At 45.1% G+C, this 16,571-nt stretch overlaps 1 protein-coding gene across 1 annotated transcript in view; it reads right to left on the bottom strand.

Annotated features, from left to right (window-relative positions):
• LOC311129130 (GRAM domain-containing protein 4-like) overlaps positions 1 to 16,571 on the bottom strand; it is an 86,365-nt gene that overhangs the window by 39,290 nt on the left and 30,504 nt on the right. Inside the window, exon 3 of the mRNA XM_084161422.1 lies at positions 12,713 to 12,833. Within this exon, the coding sequence (XP_084017548.1) occupies positions 12,713 to 12,833 (121 nt within the window). The remainder of the gene's footprint in view (positions 1 to 12,712; positions 12,834 to 16,571) is intronic.

Here is a 16,571-nt window from a genome sequence, read left to right as displayed (position 1 = left end):
GTGTGCAAATGTAGCAAGTTATGGAGGTAAGGCAATAAATAGGCTATAGTGCAAAATAATTACAATTAGTATTAACACTGGAATGCTAGATGTGCAAGAGATGATGTGCAAAATAGAGATACTGAGGTGCAAAAGAGCAAAATAAATAACAATATAGGGATGAGGTAGTTGGGTGGGCTAATTTCAGATGGGCTGTGTACAGGTGCAGTGATCGGTAAGGTGCTCTGACAACTGATGCTTAAAGTTAGTGAGGGAGATAAGAGTCTCCAGCTTCAGAGATTTTTGCAATTCGTTCCAGTCATTGGCAGCAGAGAACTGGAAGGAATGGCGGCCAAAGGAGGTGTTGGCTTTGGGAATGACCAGTGAGATATACCTGCTGGAGCGCAGACTACGGGTGGGTGCTGCTATGGTGACCAATGAGCTAAGATAAGGCGGGGATTTGCCTAGTAGTGATTTATAGATGGCCTGGAGCCAGTGGGTTTGACGACGAACATGTAGTGAGGACCAGCCAACAAGAGCGTACAGGTCACAGTGGTGGGTAGTGTATGGGGCTTTGGAGACAAAACGGATGGCACTGTGATAGACTACATCCAATTTGCTGAGTAGAGTGTTGGAGGCTATTTTGTAAATGACATCGCCGAAGTCAAGGATCGGTAGGATAGTCAGTTTTACGAGGGCATGTTTGGCAGCATGTTTGGCAACAGGTCTAAGATTGAATCATACTACACTGGCTCTGACGCTCGTCGGATGTGGCAGGGCTTGAAAACTATTACAGACTACAAAGGGAAGCACAGCCGCGAGCTGCCCAGTGACACAAGCCTACCAGACGAGCTAAACCACTTCTATGCTCGCTTCGAGGCAAGCAACACTGAAGCATGCATGAGAGCACCAGCTGTTCCGGACGACTATGTGATCACGCTCTCCGTAGCCGATGTGAGTAAGACTTTTAAGCAGGTCAACATTCACAAGGCCGCAGGGCCAGACGGATTACCAGGACGTGTACTCCGAGCATGTGCTGACCAACTGGCAAGTGTCTTCACTGACATTTTCAACATGTCCCTGACTGAGTCTGTAATACCAACATGTTTCAAGCAGACCACCATAGTCCCCGTGCCCAAGAACTCTAAGATAACCTGCCTAAATGACTACCGACCCGTAGCACTGACGTCTGTAGCCATGAAGTGCTTTGAAAGACTGGTCATGGCTCACATCAACAGCATAATCCCAGAAACCCTAGACCCACTCCAATTTGCATACCGCCCCAACAGATCCACAGATGATGCAATCTCTATCGCACTCCACACTGCCCTTTCCCACCTGGACAAGAGGAACACCTACGTGAGAATGCTATTCATTGACTACAGCTCAGCGTTCAACACCATAGTGCCCTCTAAGCTCATCACTAAGCTAAGGATCCTGGGACTAAACACCTCCCTCTGCAACTGGATCCTGGACTTCCTGACGGGCCGCCCCCAGGTGGTAAGGGTAGGTAACAACACATCTGCCACACTGATCCTCAACACGGGGGCCCCTCAGGGGTGCGTGCTCAGTCCCCTCCTGTACTCTCTGTTCACCCATGACTGCATGGCCAGGCACGACTCCAACACCATCATTAAGTTTGCCGACGACACAACAGTGGTAGGCCTGATCACCGACAACGATGAGACAGCCTATAGGGAGGAGGTCAGAGATCTGGCCGTGTGGTGCCAGGACAACAACCTCTCCCTCAACGTGACCAAGACAAAGGAGATGATTGTGGACTACAGGAAAAAAAAGAGGACTGAGCACGCCCCCATTCTCATCGACGGGGCTGTAGTGGAACAGGTTGAGAGCTTCAAGTTCCTTGGTGTCCACATCACCAACGAACTATCATGGTCCAAACACACCAAGACAGTCGTGAAGAGGGCACGACAAAGCCTATTCCCCCTCAGGAGACTAAAAAGATTTGGCATGGGTCCTCAGATCCTCAAAAAATTATACAGCTGCACCATCGAGAGCATCCTGACTGGTTGCATCACCGCCTGGTATGGCAACTGCTTGGCCTCTGACCGCAAGGCACTACAGAGGGTAGTGCGTACGGCCCAGTACATCACTGGGGCAAAGCTCCCTGCCATCCAGGACCTCTATACCAGGCGGTGTCAGAGGAAGGCCCTCAAAATTGTCAAAGACTCCAGCCACCCTAGTCATAGACTGTTCTCTCTGCTACCGCACGGCAAGCGGTACCGGAGTGCCAAGTCTAGGTCCAAAAGACTTCTCAACAGCTTCTACCCCCAAGCCATAAGACTCCTGAACAGCTAATCATGGCTACCCGGACTATTTGCACTGCCCCCCCCACCCCATCCTTTTTACGCTGCTGCTACTCTGTTAAGTATTTATGCATAGTCACTTTAACTCTACCCACATGTACATATTACCTCAACTACCTCAACTAGCCAGTGCCCCCGCACATTGACTCTGCAACGGTACCCCCCTGTATATATAGCCTCCCTACTGTCACTTTATTTTACTGTATATATAGCCTCCCTACTGTCACTTTATTTTACTTCTGCTCTTTTTTTCTCAACACTTTTTTGTTGTTGTTTTATTCTTACTTTTTTTGTTTAAAATAAATGCACTGTTGGTTAAGGGCTGTAAGTAAGCATTTCACTGCAATGTCTGCACCTGTTGTATTCGGCGCATGTGACCAATAAAATTTGATTTGATTTGATTTGATTTGAGTGAAGGAGGCTTTGTTGCGAAATAGGAAGCCGATTCTAGATTTAACCCTGGATTGGAGATTCTCAATGTGAGTCTGGAAGGAGAGTTTACAGTCTAACCAGACACCTAGGTATTTGTAGTTGTCCGCATACTCTAGGTCAGACCCGTCGAGAGTGGTGATTCTAGTCGGGTGGGCGGGTGCCAGCAGCGTTCGATTGAAGAGCATGCATTTAGTTTTACTAGTGTTTAAGAGCAGTTGGAGGCTACTGAAGGAGTGTTGTATGGCATTGAAGCTCGTTTGGAGGTTTGTTAACACACAGTGTCCAATGAAGGGCCAGATGTATACAAAATGGTGTCGTCTGCGTAGAGGTGGATCTGAGAGTCACCAGCAGCAAGAGCGACATCATTGATATACACGGAGAAAAGTGTCGGCCCAAGAATTGAACCCTGTGGCACCCCCATAGAGACTGCCATAGGTCCAGACAACAGGCCCTCCGATTTGACACACTGAACTCTATCTGAGAAGTAGTTGGTGAACCAGGCGAGGCAGTCATTTGAGAAACCAAGGCTATTTAGTCTGCCAATAAGAATGCGGTGGTTGACAGAGTCGAAAGCCTTGGCCAGGTCGATGAAGACGGCTGCACAGTACTGTCTATTATCGATTGCGGTCATAATATCGTTTAGGACCTTGAGCGTGGCTGAAGTGCACCCATGACCAGCTCGGAAACCGGATTGCATAGCGGAGAAGGTACGGTGGGATTCGAAATGGTCGGTGATCTGTTTGTTAACTTGGCTTTCAAATACTTTCGAAAGGCAGGGCAGGATGGATATAGGTCTGTAGCAGTTCGGATCTAGAGTGTCACCCCCTTTGAAGAAGGGGGTGACCGCGGCAGCTTTCCAATCTCTGGGGATCTCAGACGTTACGAAAGAGAGGTGCCAGATCCTACATGATCCTATTCATATACTAGTTACCTCACACATATTTAGGATTTCTCAATGACTTATCAGCTACAGTGCACAGGGCTTATCAACCATTAGCACACAGGGCTAATACTGTTACATGTTCAATAGACACCCTCTAGGCCAGTTCCATAATAGGGTCTTGAATCTTCCTGTAGTCTAGCTATGATATGGTATGGTATGGGCTTTGGCCTAGCTATGGTCTAGTATGGGCTTTGGCCTAGCTATGGCCTGGTATGGGCTTTGGCCTAGCTATGGTCTGGTATGGGCAGTGGCCTAGCTATGGTCTGGTATGGGCAGTGGCCTATCTATGGTCTGGTATGGGCAGTGGCCTAGCTATGGTCTGGTATGGGCAGTGGCCTAGCTATGGTCTGGTATGGGCAGTGGCCTAGCTATGGTCTGGTAACAACATCCAGCATGCCTTCTCTGACCTTCACCTATTCCTCAATACTTCTACACCCACCTTCAATCTAAAGTTAAAATCCAGAATTGGTTTTCTGTACCACAACAAAACATCCTTCACCCACTTTTCCAAGCACACCCTTGTAAAAATGACCTTCCAGACAATCCTGGACTTTGGTGATGTGGTTTACAGGCTTACCCCAAAACCTCCCTCAATAAACTAGACGTCATTTATCACACTGCTATCCGCTTTGTTACCAGTGCCCCCTTCAACACTCATCACTGTGACCTTTACACCCTGGTCAACTGGCCCTCGTTACATATACAACGTCAGACCCACGGGTACTAATTTATTTAAGTCCCTCATAGGTAAGTCTCCCCTCTACCTCAGCATCTCCACCACCAACAGCAACCTGCGCTCTGGTAGATGTATCACACTGGTCATCCCCAAAGCCTGCACTTCCTTTGGCCGCCATTCATTACAGTTTTCCGCCGCCAACGACTGGAACGAGCTGCAAAAGACCAAACAAACTTGACACATTCATCCCACTACACTCTTTAAAAAACATTAACTGAGCTGCTATCTGATCAATGTACCTGCTGATCATTAAGTCTGCTGTGTTGCCTTGGACTTTTCTGCTCTAACCAACTGTACATTTCTTATTGGTTGTATATTTGATGAATTTGTACCTTTCCTCTGTATAGCGTTTTATTTATTTTTAGTGGTATTGTGTGTTGTCCTGTTCACTGGTTTTGGTTCTCAATTGACTTCTCTGGTTAAATAAAGGTTAAATAAAATCTTGAACAATGAACTCCTCTTTTATTTCACCTTTATTTAACTGTCACCCTCTTTATTCATCTGATTAAAGTTCATTGTCGAAACAAACAGTGGTGAATACATTGAGAATCGTTGAACCGTTCACACATACAGTACATGCCTCTGCACAACTTCAAGCTCAACGGTGTATAAGTAGTAGTACAGTCGTGGTCAAAAGTTTTGAGAATGACACAAGTATTGGTCTTCACAAAGTTTGCTGCTTCAGTGTTTTTAGATATTTTTGTCAGATGTTACTATGGTATACTGAAGTATAATTACAAGCATTCCATAAGTGTCAAAGGCTTTTATTGACAATTACATTAAGTTTATGCAAAGCGTCAATATTTGCAGTGTTGACCCTTCTTTTTCAAGACCTCTGCAATCCGCCCTGGCATGCTGTCAATTAACTTCTGTGCCACATCCTGACTGATGGCAGCCCATTCTTGCATAATCAATGCTTGGAGTTTGTCAGAAATTGTGGGTTTTTGTTTGTCCACCCGCTTCTTGAGGATCGACCACAAGTTCTCAATGGGATTAAGGTCTGGGGAGTTTCCTGGCCATGGACCCAACATGTCGATGTTTTGTTCCCCGAGCCACTTAGTTATCACTTTTGCCTTATGGCAAGGTGCTCCATCATGCTGGAAAACGCATTGGTCGTCACCAAACTGTTCTTGGATGGTTGGGAGAAGTTGCTCTCGGAGGATGTGTTGGTACCATTCTTTATTCATGGCTGTGTTCTTAGGCAAAATTGTGAGTGAGCCCACTCCCTTGGCTGAGAAGCAACCCCACACATGAATGGTCTCAGGATGCTTTACTGTTGGCATGACACAGGACTGATGGTAGCGCTCACCTTGTCTTCTCCGGACAAGGTGTTTTCCGGATGCCCCAAACAATCGGAATGGGGATTCATCAGAGAAAATGACTTTACCCCAGTCCTCAGCAGTCCAATCCCTGTACCTTTTGTAGAATATCAGTCTGTCTCTGATGTATTTCCTGGAGAGAAGTGGCTTCTTTGCTGCCCTTCTTGACACCAGGCCATCCTCCAAAAGTCTTCGCCTCACTGTGCGTGCAGATGCACTCACACCTCCCTGCTGCCATTCCTGAGCAAGCTCTGCACTGATGGTGCCCCGATCCCGCAGCTGAATCAACTTTAGGAGACGGTCCTGGCGCTTGCTGGACTTTCTTGGGCGCCCTGAAGCCTTCTTAACAACAATTGAACCGCTCTCCTTGAAGTTCTTGATGATCCGAATTTTTTTTTGATTTAGGTGCAATCTTACTAGCAGCAATATCCTTGCCTGTGAAGCCCTTTTTGTGCAAAGCAATGATGACGGCACGTGTTTCCTTGCAGGTAACCATGGTTAACAGAGGAAGAACAATGATTTCAAGCACCACCCTCCTTTTAAAGCTTCCAGTCTGTTATTCTAACTCAATCAGCATGACAGAGTGATCTCCAGCCTTGTCCTCGTCAACACTCTCACCTGTGTTAACGAGAGAATCACTGACATGATGGCAGCTGGTCCTATTGTGGCAGAGTTGATATGCAGTGGAATTGTTTTTTTGTGATTAAGTTCATTTTCATGGCAAAGAGGGACTTTGCAATTAATTGCAATTCATCTGATCACATTCCAAATGGCACCCTATTCCCTGCATGGAATCAGTGTGACAAACGAACAAGGCGGGCTTGGATTATCATCCAGTGACTGATGAGGACAACAATGCCTTCCTGCAACCTCCAGAGACTACTCTACTCTGTCATCATACAAAACACAACACAGAGAGGTATGCAGCAGGCATGTTAATGAGCCCTCTGCTGCAGATATCACTTGATAGAGTAGAGAGAGGTAGAGAGAGAGAGAGGTAGAGAGGTAGAGAGGTAGAGAGGTAGAGAGAGAGAGGTAGAGAGGTAGAGAGGGAGAGAGAGAGAGAGAGAGAGAGAGAGAGAGAGAGAGATCGTGGGTGAAGGAAGAAGAGGCGGCAAGCAGGAGTGCGGGGGTGAAGGAGACGGAGATGGGAAAGAAGCCCATAAAGCAGATGAGGGGGTGAGTAGAGCGCTTACAGCGAGTGACATCAGAGTGAGTGTCTGTGCAGTCAGAGGTGATGTGCTAATAGGACAGAGAGTAGAAGTCTTCCTCTTTAATCTGCTACCCTCAAACAGTAACACACATTACCACAGCACTAGCACAGCAATAGCTACCTGTCAACTATGGTTGCATCCCAAATGGCATCCTTTCCCTACATAGTGCACTACTTTTGACTAGAGCCTTATGAGGCCTGGTAAACAGTAATGCACTACATAGAGAATAGGGTGCCATTTTGGACACACCTTGGTTGGCCGAGCACATAACCATTTAATCAGTATTATGAGTATTATGTATTCTGAACCTTCATGGGTTCCATCAAGTCCATGCTGCCATGTCTAATAGATGTGGTAAAGAGGTCAATGGAACGCAGACCGTGGGGGATAGGAGGATGCCAGATTGGCGCACATTCAACAAATCTGATCTAACAAAGTGGATATTCGTCAAATCCGTCATGATTTATGTATTGTAACAGGCCCACAATGTGGTTACTACAGTCCGATTAAAAAAAAAATATATATATATATGGCTGTTTTCGCAGCATAACATTTAGAAGTTGTCCCTTTTCAGGTTTAGACGTGACTGCTAAATGCTAACTCCTGTTCATATAAGCTGGTAGCATTGCTAGCATACAGAAATCGGTGGTGGTAGTCAGTCGTTTTTAAGTGTAATGCAGTCGATTGGTGATGATGACATGAACATGTATTGGGGTTGCCATCCATACAAGCATTATACTCAGATGTTTTTCTCAACAATGTGAAATACACATATAAACAATAGGCTAAATGTAGACTAGTTTTGCTGGGGGGCAATGAGGAGATTCAGGATCTTTCCCCCATGCATTTCCATGGCATTTCCATTGTTTTGGTCGAGTTCGATTAATCTCTTTACTGCATGTATACAGACTGTCTCAGAGTTCTAGTAGCATATTAGCCTGTCTAGTAGCTTGAGGTCGTTTCAGCTGTTCAGACTGGGGCATCAGAAGGACTATAGGCAATGCCAGTCTGTAACCAATAGCCAGTTGAATCTCATCCACTCAGACCCCACTCTCTCACTTCGCCCTGCTCCACTACCTCCACACACTGAACAAACTGTGCAGAGATGAACACAACAGAAAACAGAGATGAACAGAACAGAAAGCAGAGATGAACAGAGAAGAAAGCAAGGATGAACGGAGCAAAGTCCATTTAGCTGCTAATGGATTCTCATGCTTCACCGCTCCTACTGGTTCAATTACACTGGGAGGAAAAGAGGGATAGAGAGTGGGAGAAAGAGAGCAGAGAGGGGCCTAGTCAGGACCTGCATTACCCAGAAACAGATACACTCTAGTTCACGAATACAACAGCCATTCAGTATGAAGTGTGCAGAGAGGCCAGGGACTAAACACAACATCTTCTGACCTTCAGTAAAGGCAAGGCTGCCATGTTGAGACAGTATTCTATAGCATGCTAAACGCTAACTCAAACATCAGCTATGGAAGACTGTCATTGGTAACAAAGCAGAGATGAATAATGCATGAGTATGTCCAGTGTATATGCAGATTATCTTATATAACAGTCCACCTTCCCTCTCCATCTACAGGGCTGAGATGATGGACTACGCCTAATTAACCTCATGTCAGGGAGAACAATAAGAGGGAATAAGGACAGACACACACACACACCGAGCGAGACACAGACCGAGCGAGACAGACAGAGAGAGAGGACTATTGAGACAGCCTACCAGCAGTCCTATCTTTAGCTAAAAACATTTCATTTGGCTCTATACTCCAGCATTTTGGATTTGAGATCAAATGTTTTATATATGAGGCAACTGTACAGATTGTCACCTTTTATTTAGGGGTATTTTCATACATACCCGTTTTACCATTTAGAAATGAAAGCACTTTATGTATCTAGTCCCCCTATTTGAAGGTGTCATAAGATCATAGCCCCAAAACATGCTAACCTCTCACCATTACCAATAACAGGGGAGGTTAGCATTTTTTGGGGGTATAATATTTATGCATCTGTAACTTTGTCACTCATTATTCACAAATAATTCATGATTGTCGCATCTACTCCCGCTCCGGCACTCGACATCGCCAGTTTACTAACCACTGGTCCTGTCAACCCATCATTACGCACACCTGGCAAACCTCCATTACGCACACCTGCGCCTCATCATTAGGCACACCTGGACTTCATCACTTCCCTGATTACTTCTCCTTTATTTAGCCCTCTGTTCATCAGTCCTTAGGTGTTATTGATTGTCTCGCGTTCAGTACGCTTCCCATGTTTGTTATTTTGAATCTGTTCCGTATTAAACTCACCTTCTGCACCTGCTTTCTGACTCCGGGCGTATACGTAACAGATATTATCCGTAATCATGGTAGCATCCACATTAATGTAGAAGTGTTCAGAAACATATTATATTCTTATTTACAATTTTTAAAAAGTGACTCCAAAATGACACAATTCATTATTTACCATTCATTTCTATTGGACACAACATAATCCGAAACACAATAAAAACAAACTGCATATGCATCCAACAAGTTTGTAGAGTCCCAAGCTTGATGTAGTCATTGCGTGCTAGGAATATGGGACCAAAATACTAAACTTGACTACTTTAATACACTACAGACACATGCACAGATGGGGCTCAAACAGTGCCCGAGCACCTGCCCTTGCAATTTCTTTTATTAATTATTGTGTGTGCATGCGGGAGAGATAAAAAGAGCCCTATAGAGAGAAATGGAAAGAGAGTGAGATGTAGAGAGAGAGAATGAATGTTACAATTTTGATTGCAACGATTAGCACATAAAAATAGCAAATTTCTCCCCCCCAAAAGAATTGTTGCCCGTTGTGCATGTTATTTTGGCATTAATACGTGTCACATATCAGTTTGCAAACAATGTAAAAAAATAAATAAAAAAAATCATTGAGTTAATAAAGCTGCATACAAATATGGTATCTTTTTTGCTTTCTTAAGGCAGCTCCAAAATGCAGGTGTTTAGGCCTAGCTTTATTGCTTTCTGTGGTGGTGGGGCAGCCAGGAAATAAAGGTGATTGGCTCAGTGTTCCGCCGTGATTGGCTCAGTGTTCTGTCACTCATAGGGACACCACGCCACTGCAAAATTTACAGGGAGAGCTCGGAAATTCAAGCCCATTGGGTGATGCCATTCAAGAAGGCTCAAAGTCATTGGCCACAGATAAAATGACATCAAATCATGTTATATCTACCATAGCTTTGATTGGACTGATCATGTCAACATAAAACTTTCCAAATCTTAGCTAGAAAGCTAGCAATCATCATGAATCAAGTCGACAATCTACTGGCATATCCTTTTCAATCCTTGTCATATGTAGAGAAATTATAGATAAAACGTATCGGTGCTCATCTGGACAAACATTACACAACAAGTTGGAATTGCAAATTCAACAATGAATGGTTTGGAAGGAATCAGTGGATAACTGCAAGCGTTGCAAAGCCATCACTAGCCTGTTATTCAGTGGAGTGGGTGTGTGGTCCAAGTCTGGGTTTAAGGGTCTCTTTTCCAAGCTTAAAAGGATAAACATTCACATGCCATGGGCCATAAAAAGTTGAATACATTGACCATGCTGTCAATCCAGCATGACTTCTGCCGCGTTCAAAACTGGAAACTCGGAAATCTCAGACTTTAGTGAGTTCAAGACAACTGGGAACTCTGAAAAAAACGAGCTCCGACTGGGAAAATAAGTTTTGAACGGTCATTCAACTCGGAATTCCAAGTCGGGAACTCCGGCATATTTCTAGAGTTCCGATCTGAAGATCACTGACGTCATGATTCAACCTTGTTTTTTTTCTGAGTTCCCAGTTGTCTTGAAAGCTCCATAAATCCACAGAATGCCAGACTGATGACACAATTTTCCCACAAGAAGGACTGCCACACCACCTTCCTGTTCAAGTGAGCACAACAAAGGGAGTCCAAAAATGTACTGTATGCTGCTGCATAAATTATGTAATATGCCAGGGACATTTGTTTAAGCAAGTCAGCCATATCAGCTATGTTTTTTAAAAAGGCAGTAAATGAGGCTGAATGAACTGTTTCACTGCCAGACAAGGCTCCGCTGACAGCCAGGTGAAGCAGTGGTAAGGATTCACTCAATGGTGCTGAATAAAAAGCTCTGCTGTTGGGACAGCTTTATGTAGGCCTTAACGGTTTGTGGGCACCGTTTGTCACCATTATAGTGCAATAAATGTATTGTTTAGTGTTCTGTTGTGTAGTGGCTTTGCTGGCATGCATCAACAATACATTTTAAAAAATGGGAGTTTGCCCCACCAAGATTTACATGCCAAAATCACCACTGGTAAGAGGCACGTCAGTAGCAAATCAAGTAAAACATATTTTTTGGGGACAGCATAGCTAGCTAACTAGCAGAGTTACATCATCATCAACATTAATGATCAGCTGATAAGTCCACCCTCTTTTCCCGATGTCAATCATGTCTTTAGGAGGCATTGTAATTAGCTTGCTTACAATGTCTGATGAGTGAGTGTTGTTGCAAAAAGAAACAGGCCTATGCTTACATTATTATTTTTTTCCGCTACAGAGGCAGTTGGTACGTTATTAATTATGGAAGTCTATTTCTGTGTGCTGTTTAATTATTTTAGTATTGTTTTTACAACCGCTGCTCACCCCAGCCCTGATAACCTCAATGAATGCATCCAAATACTTATGACACCTTCAAATGTGGGGATAGATACATAGTGCTTTCATTTCTAAACAGTAAAACAGATATGTATGAAAATACCCTCAAATAAAAGGTGATATTCTGTACTGTCGCCACATATAAAACATTTGATCTCAAATCCAAAATGCTGGAGTATAGAGCTAAATTAAAACATTTTAGCTTCACTGTCCAAATAAATACTAGGGGAGTATATATTTAGCACTGTACATTTAGCCATATAACTTTAGACCTATAGCTTTAGCCCTGGCAATTAGCAATAGCCTATAGCTTCAAACCTATAGCTTTAGCCATAGCCTATAGCTTTAGCCATATAGCCTTACCAATAGGCTTTAGTCATACAGTTTTAGCCTGAGCGTTAGCTTCAGCAATGCAGAGGCACACTGGCAGACCTGTGGATGGAAAAACTGCGCACACACACACACATCAGGTACACGTGGGGTAGCACACCCACACAAACAGCACAGGCCACTACACATGCTACTACACTACCGTAGTGTAGGCTTGGTACAGTGTGTACCCATCCCTGAGTGGGGTTAATTGGGCAGGGCAGTCACATTGGCCAGAGGCATAACTAGAGTGGCTGACCCAGCACAGAGGTGTGTGTGAGTGAGAGAAAGAGAGAATGAATGTGAGTGTATGAGTGAATATGAATTATAACAGTAATCCTTCTACACCCCCCCTCCCCCAGTGGTGGTTATCCCACTGGCTATCCTAAGTTGAATGCACCAATTTGTAAGTCGCTCTGGATAAGAGCGTCTGCTAAATGACTTAAATGTAAATGAGTGAGTGAGTGAGAATGAACATGAGTCAGCACAATTGAATTTGCTTCCCCCTCAGGCTACGGAGCATCCCAACTCCCTCGTCCATTCCTCCACCTCACCCATCTCTCCACCATCCTCTTTTCCCCATCCCAACACCCATTCCTCCAGCCCCTCCCATTCTCACACTGACTCACCAATTCATGTGCACAAGCAGATAGCTACTGTAGCAATGGAGGATGAATAAAAAGCAAAAAGTGTGTTAAGGTTGTTATGGTTACTTACGTAGGAAGTGTTTCTCCAATAAGGCAATCTCTAGATGACCCTTGACCTCGTTTAGCCGGTCCGACTCACTCCTCTGGAAGTCTTGAAATGCTGCAGCCATGGTGAGAGCCCCCGAACCCGCCTGCACACAGAGGAGAAACGCACGTTCATACAGGCATAATATCAACGAACACGTCCACACACTGGAAGTCCTGAAAGGCGGGCTCCAAGGGGACAGCCCCAGAACCCGTCTGCACGCACCAAGAGATGGCGAAACGGACATTAATACAGGCATGACATCAACACACGTTAAAACATGCATGAGATCGACTTTCAACACAAACACACATATTAAAACATGCATGAAATCCACACACACGCATCGCACACACACCATGGCGGAGTAGCTATATCTCCAGTATGATGACTCACACGGGCAGTGACTTTCCCTCCTGTTTTGAAACGAGTTGCAAAGGAGATCCCTACCGACTGACCGTCTGTCCTCTAGTCTAAGCACAACACTGATGACTCAACCACTCTCTCCCCCTAACTGACTGACTCAGGGCTTTAGTCCGCGGTCCCGCGTTACTCCATAGATTACCAGACCAATACCAGGTGAGCGAGAGAGAGAGATGGTGAAAGAGGGGAAGAGTGGAGAGGATGAGTAGATAAAAAAAGATGTCAGAGAAAGCGACAGAAATAGGAGAGGAGTGTGTTAAAGAAAGCGACAGACAGAGGATGAAAGGAGGGAGGAGAAGGAGAGCGTCGAAGCTGCAGTGCTGTGTTGCTATTCTGAGCCACTGCAGGTTTACCAGCCGCCAGATCAATGCAGGCAGGGTGTCCCTTTAAGAGGCTCCCGCCACTGACAAAGACACACACGGCCAAACACGCACACTGCCTAACTCACACACACACACAGCCAAACACACATGGCCAACACACATATACAGCCGAACACACACACTGCAGCAGCTTCTTCTCCCTGCAGCAGTCATGACTGCAGTGTGTCTTAATCTATTATGCTCTCAAGTCCACGAGAGAAAGAACAAGGAATGAGAGGAGAGAAAGGAATGAAGGAAAGATGCCCTACTTGGGATGCAGCCAGAGATTAACAAGGGATGAAGAGAAAAGACAGTGAGATGAATGAAAGACTAAACAGACAGCCTTTGCTCTGTACCCCAAAATGTCACAGAGAGAGATGGAGAGAAGGGGGAAGATAGAGAGAAACAGATGGAGAGAGGAGACGCGGGGGGGGGGAGGAGAGAGATAGACAATAGAGAGGGATGATGAGAGATCGAGTGAGGATGAGAGAGGAGGGGCTAGACTGAGTGGGTCTGAAACAGGAAGAGAATGTGGAGGTAAACACCCAGGTCATGTGATCTGGTCCTGAGGGGCAAAGAAGAAGCAGTACAGAACTAGCATTGAGTATCTGCAGCACTGAGAAAGGACCAGTGTGTGTGTGCGCATTTTATTTATTCAACCTTTATTTAACTAGGCAAGTCAGTTAAGAACAAATTCTTATTTACAATGACGGCCTACCAAAAGGCAAAAGGCCTCCTGTGGGGACGGGGGCTGGGATTAAAAATAATAATGTAGGACAACACACATCATGACAAGAGAGACACCACAACACTACATAAAGAGAGACCTAAGACAACAACACAACATGGTGTGTGTTTGTTGGGGATTGTTGCACCTGAACCCAGGAACTTAAAGAACTAGGATGCTGCGTAGCCTGACTGAAAGGTTCTCAAACTTGTTGGATGACTGGGGGAGTGGCGCAGCGGTCTAAGCCACTGCATCTCTGTGCTTGAGGCGTCACTACAGACCCCCTGGTTCGATTCCAGGCTGTATCACAACCGGCCGTGATTGGGAGTCCCATAGAGCGGCGCAGAATTTGCCCAGCATTGTCTGGGTTTGGCCGGTGTAGGCCGTCATTGTAAATAAGAATTTGTTCTTAACTGAGTTGCGTAGTTAAATAAAATTACAAAATATTACTGCCATCTTCATTTACAAAACCACTGTTCAGGTCTACTCCCATCAGTTATATGCTTCTATTTCTATGAAAGTTGTTGTTTTTCAGAAAATGACTAGAAAGTCAGCAGCAACCTCACACATACAGCTGGTATTGAGCTGGTCTCATGATTGATCCTGGGCAGAATATATCTATAATTATTAGGCTTGGGGATATACCGTTTATACCATATACAGGGGTATTTTGAAATAGACAGTATGATTTTCAATACCGGTTTTGTGGGTATCCATACCCCCCTTAGTTATAAGTGCCACTGCTTATAAACGTATAAAGTATAACAATAAGAAATCTAAGATGTGTCAAATAATTTATATCTAGCTCAGTGCTCCAGAAACATTAAATTCCCTCCTGGATCAAGATCCCTGTTGCCTAAATTGTTTTGTGTATAAATATTTTTTTAATAGTATAAAAATATTGATTTGTACACACACAGTGTAAAAACATTAAGAACACCTTCCTAATCTCATGTTTCCCATGCTTGTTCAATGAACCATAAACAATTAATGAACATGCACCTGTGGAACGGTCGTTAAGACTAACAGCTTACAGACGGTAAGCAATTAAGGTCACAGTTATGAAAACGTAGGACACTAAAGAGGCCTTTCTACTGACTCTGAAAAACACCAAAAGAAAGATGCCCAGGGTCCCTGCTCATCTGTGTGAACGTGCCTTAGGCATGCTGAAATGAGGCATGAGGACTGCAGATGTGACCAGGGCAATAAATTGCAACGTCCGTACTGTGACACGCCTAAGACAGCGCTACAGGGAGACAGGACGGACAGCTGATCGTCCTAGCAGTGGCAGACCACGTGTAACAACACCTACACAGGATCAGTACATCTGAACATCACACCTGCGGGACAGGTACAGGATGGCAACAACATCTGCCCGAGTTACACCAGGAACGCACAATCCCTGAGAGAGGCTGGACTGAGGGCTTGTAGGCCTGTTGTAAGGCAGGTCCTCACCAGACATCACAGGCAACAATGTCGCCTATGGGCACAAACCCACCGTCGCTGGACCAGACAGGACTGGCAAAAAGTGCACTTCACTGATGAGTCGCGGTTTTGTCTCACCAGGGGTGATGGTCAGATTTGCGTTTATCGTCGAAGGAATGAGCGTTACACGGAGGCCTGTACTCTGGAGCGGGATCGATTTGGAGGTGGAAGGTCCGTCATGGTCTGGGGCGGTGTGTCACAGCATCATCGGACTGAGCTTGTTGTCATTGCAGGCAATCTCAACGCTGTGCGTTACAGGGAAGGCATCCTCCTCCCTCATGACAATGCCACCAGACATACTGCTCGTTCTGTGCGTGATTTCCTGCAAGACAGGAATGTCAGTGTTCTGCCATGGCCAGCGAAGAGCCCGGATCTCAATCCCATTGAGCGCGTCTGGGACCTGTTGGATCGGTGGGTGAGTGCTAGGGCCATTCCCCCCAGAAATGTCCTGGAATTTGCAGGTGCCTTGGTGGAAGAGTGGGGTAACATCTCACAGCAAGAATTGGCAAATCTGGTGCAGTCCATGAGGAGAAGATGCACTGCAGTACTTAATGCAGCTGGTGGCCTGATAGAGGAATTATGATTATGACTAAAATTGTTAACCCCAATACTGATGATGACTGTGTGAACTGTGTTAGGGTTATCATTATAAACCCACTAACAGAGGGGGTGAGTTAGAAACTGCTGAGACAAACATTCCAGGATGAAGGGGACTGAGAAACTGGTTAAAGGCCTCCTAAAGGTGGGCGGAGCAAAGTGCCTTTGTGTGAAGTATAAAAGCTGTATATGTGTTTTTTGGCGGCAGAGCTCTCCATGATTAAACATACAGATCATTCTTGCCGGTTGT

The sequence above is a fragment of the Coregonus lavaretus genome, assembly GCF_964263955.1.
Source record: "Coregonus lavaretus genome assembly, chromosome: 5".
In the NCBI taxonomy this organism is placed as follows: domain Eukaryota; kingdom Metazoa; phylum Chordata; class Actinopteri; order Salmoniformes; family Salmonidae; genus Coregonus; species Coregonus lavaretus.
This window is presented reverse-complemented; position numbering and strand designations above follow the sequence as displayed.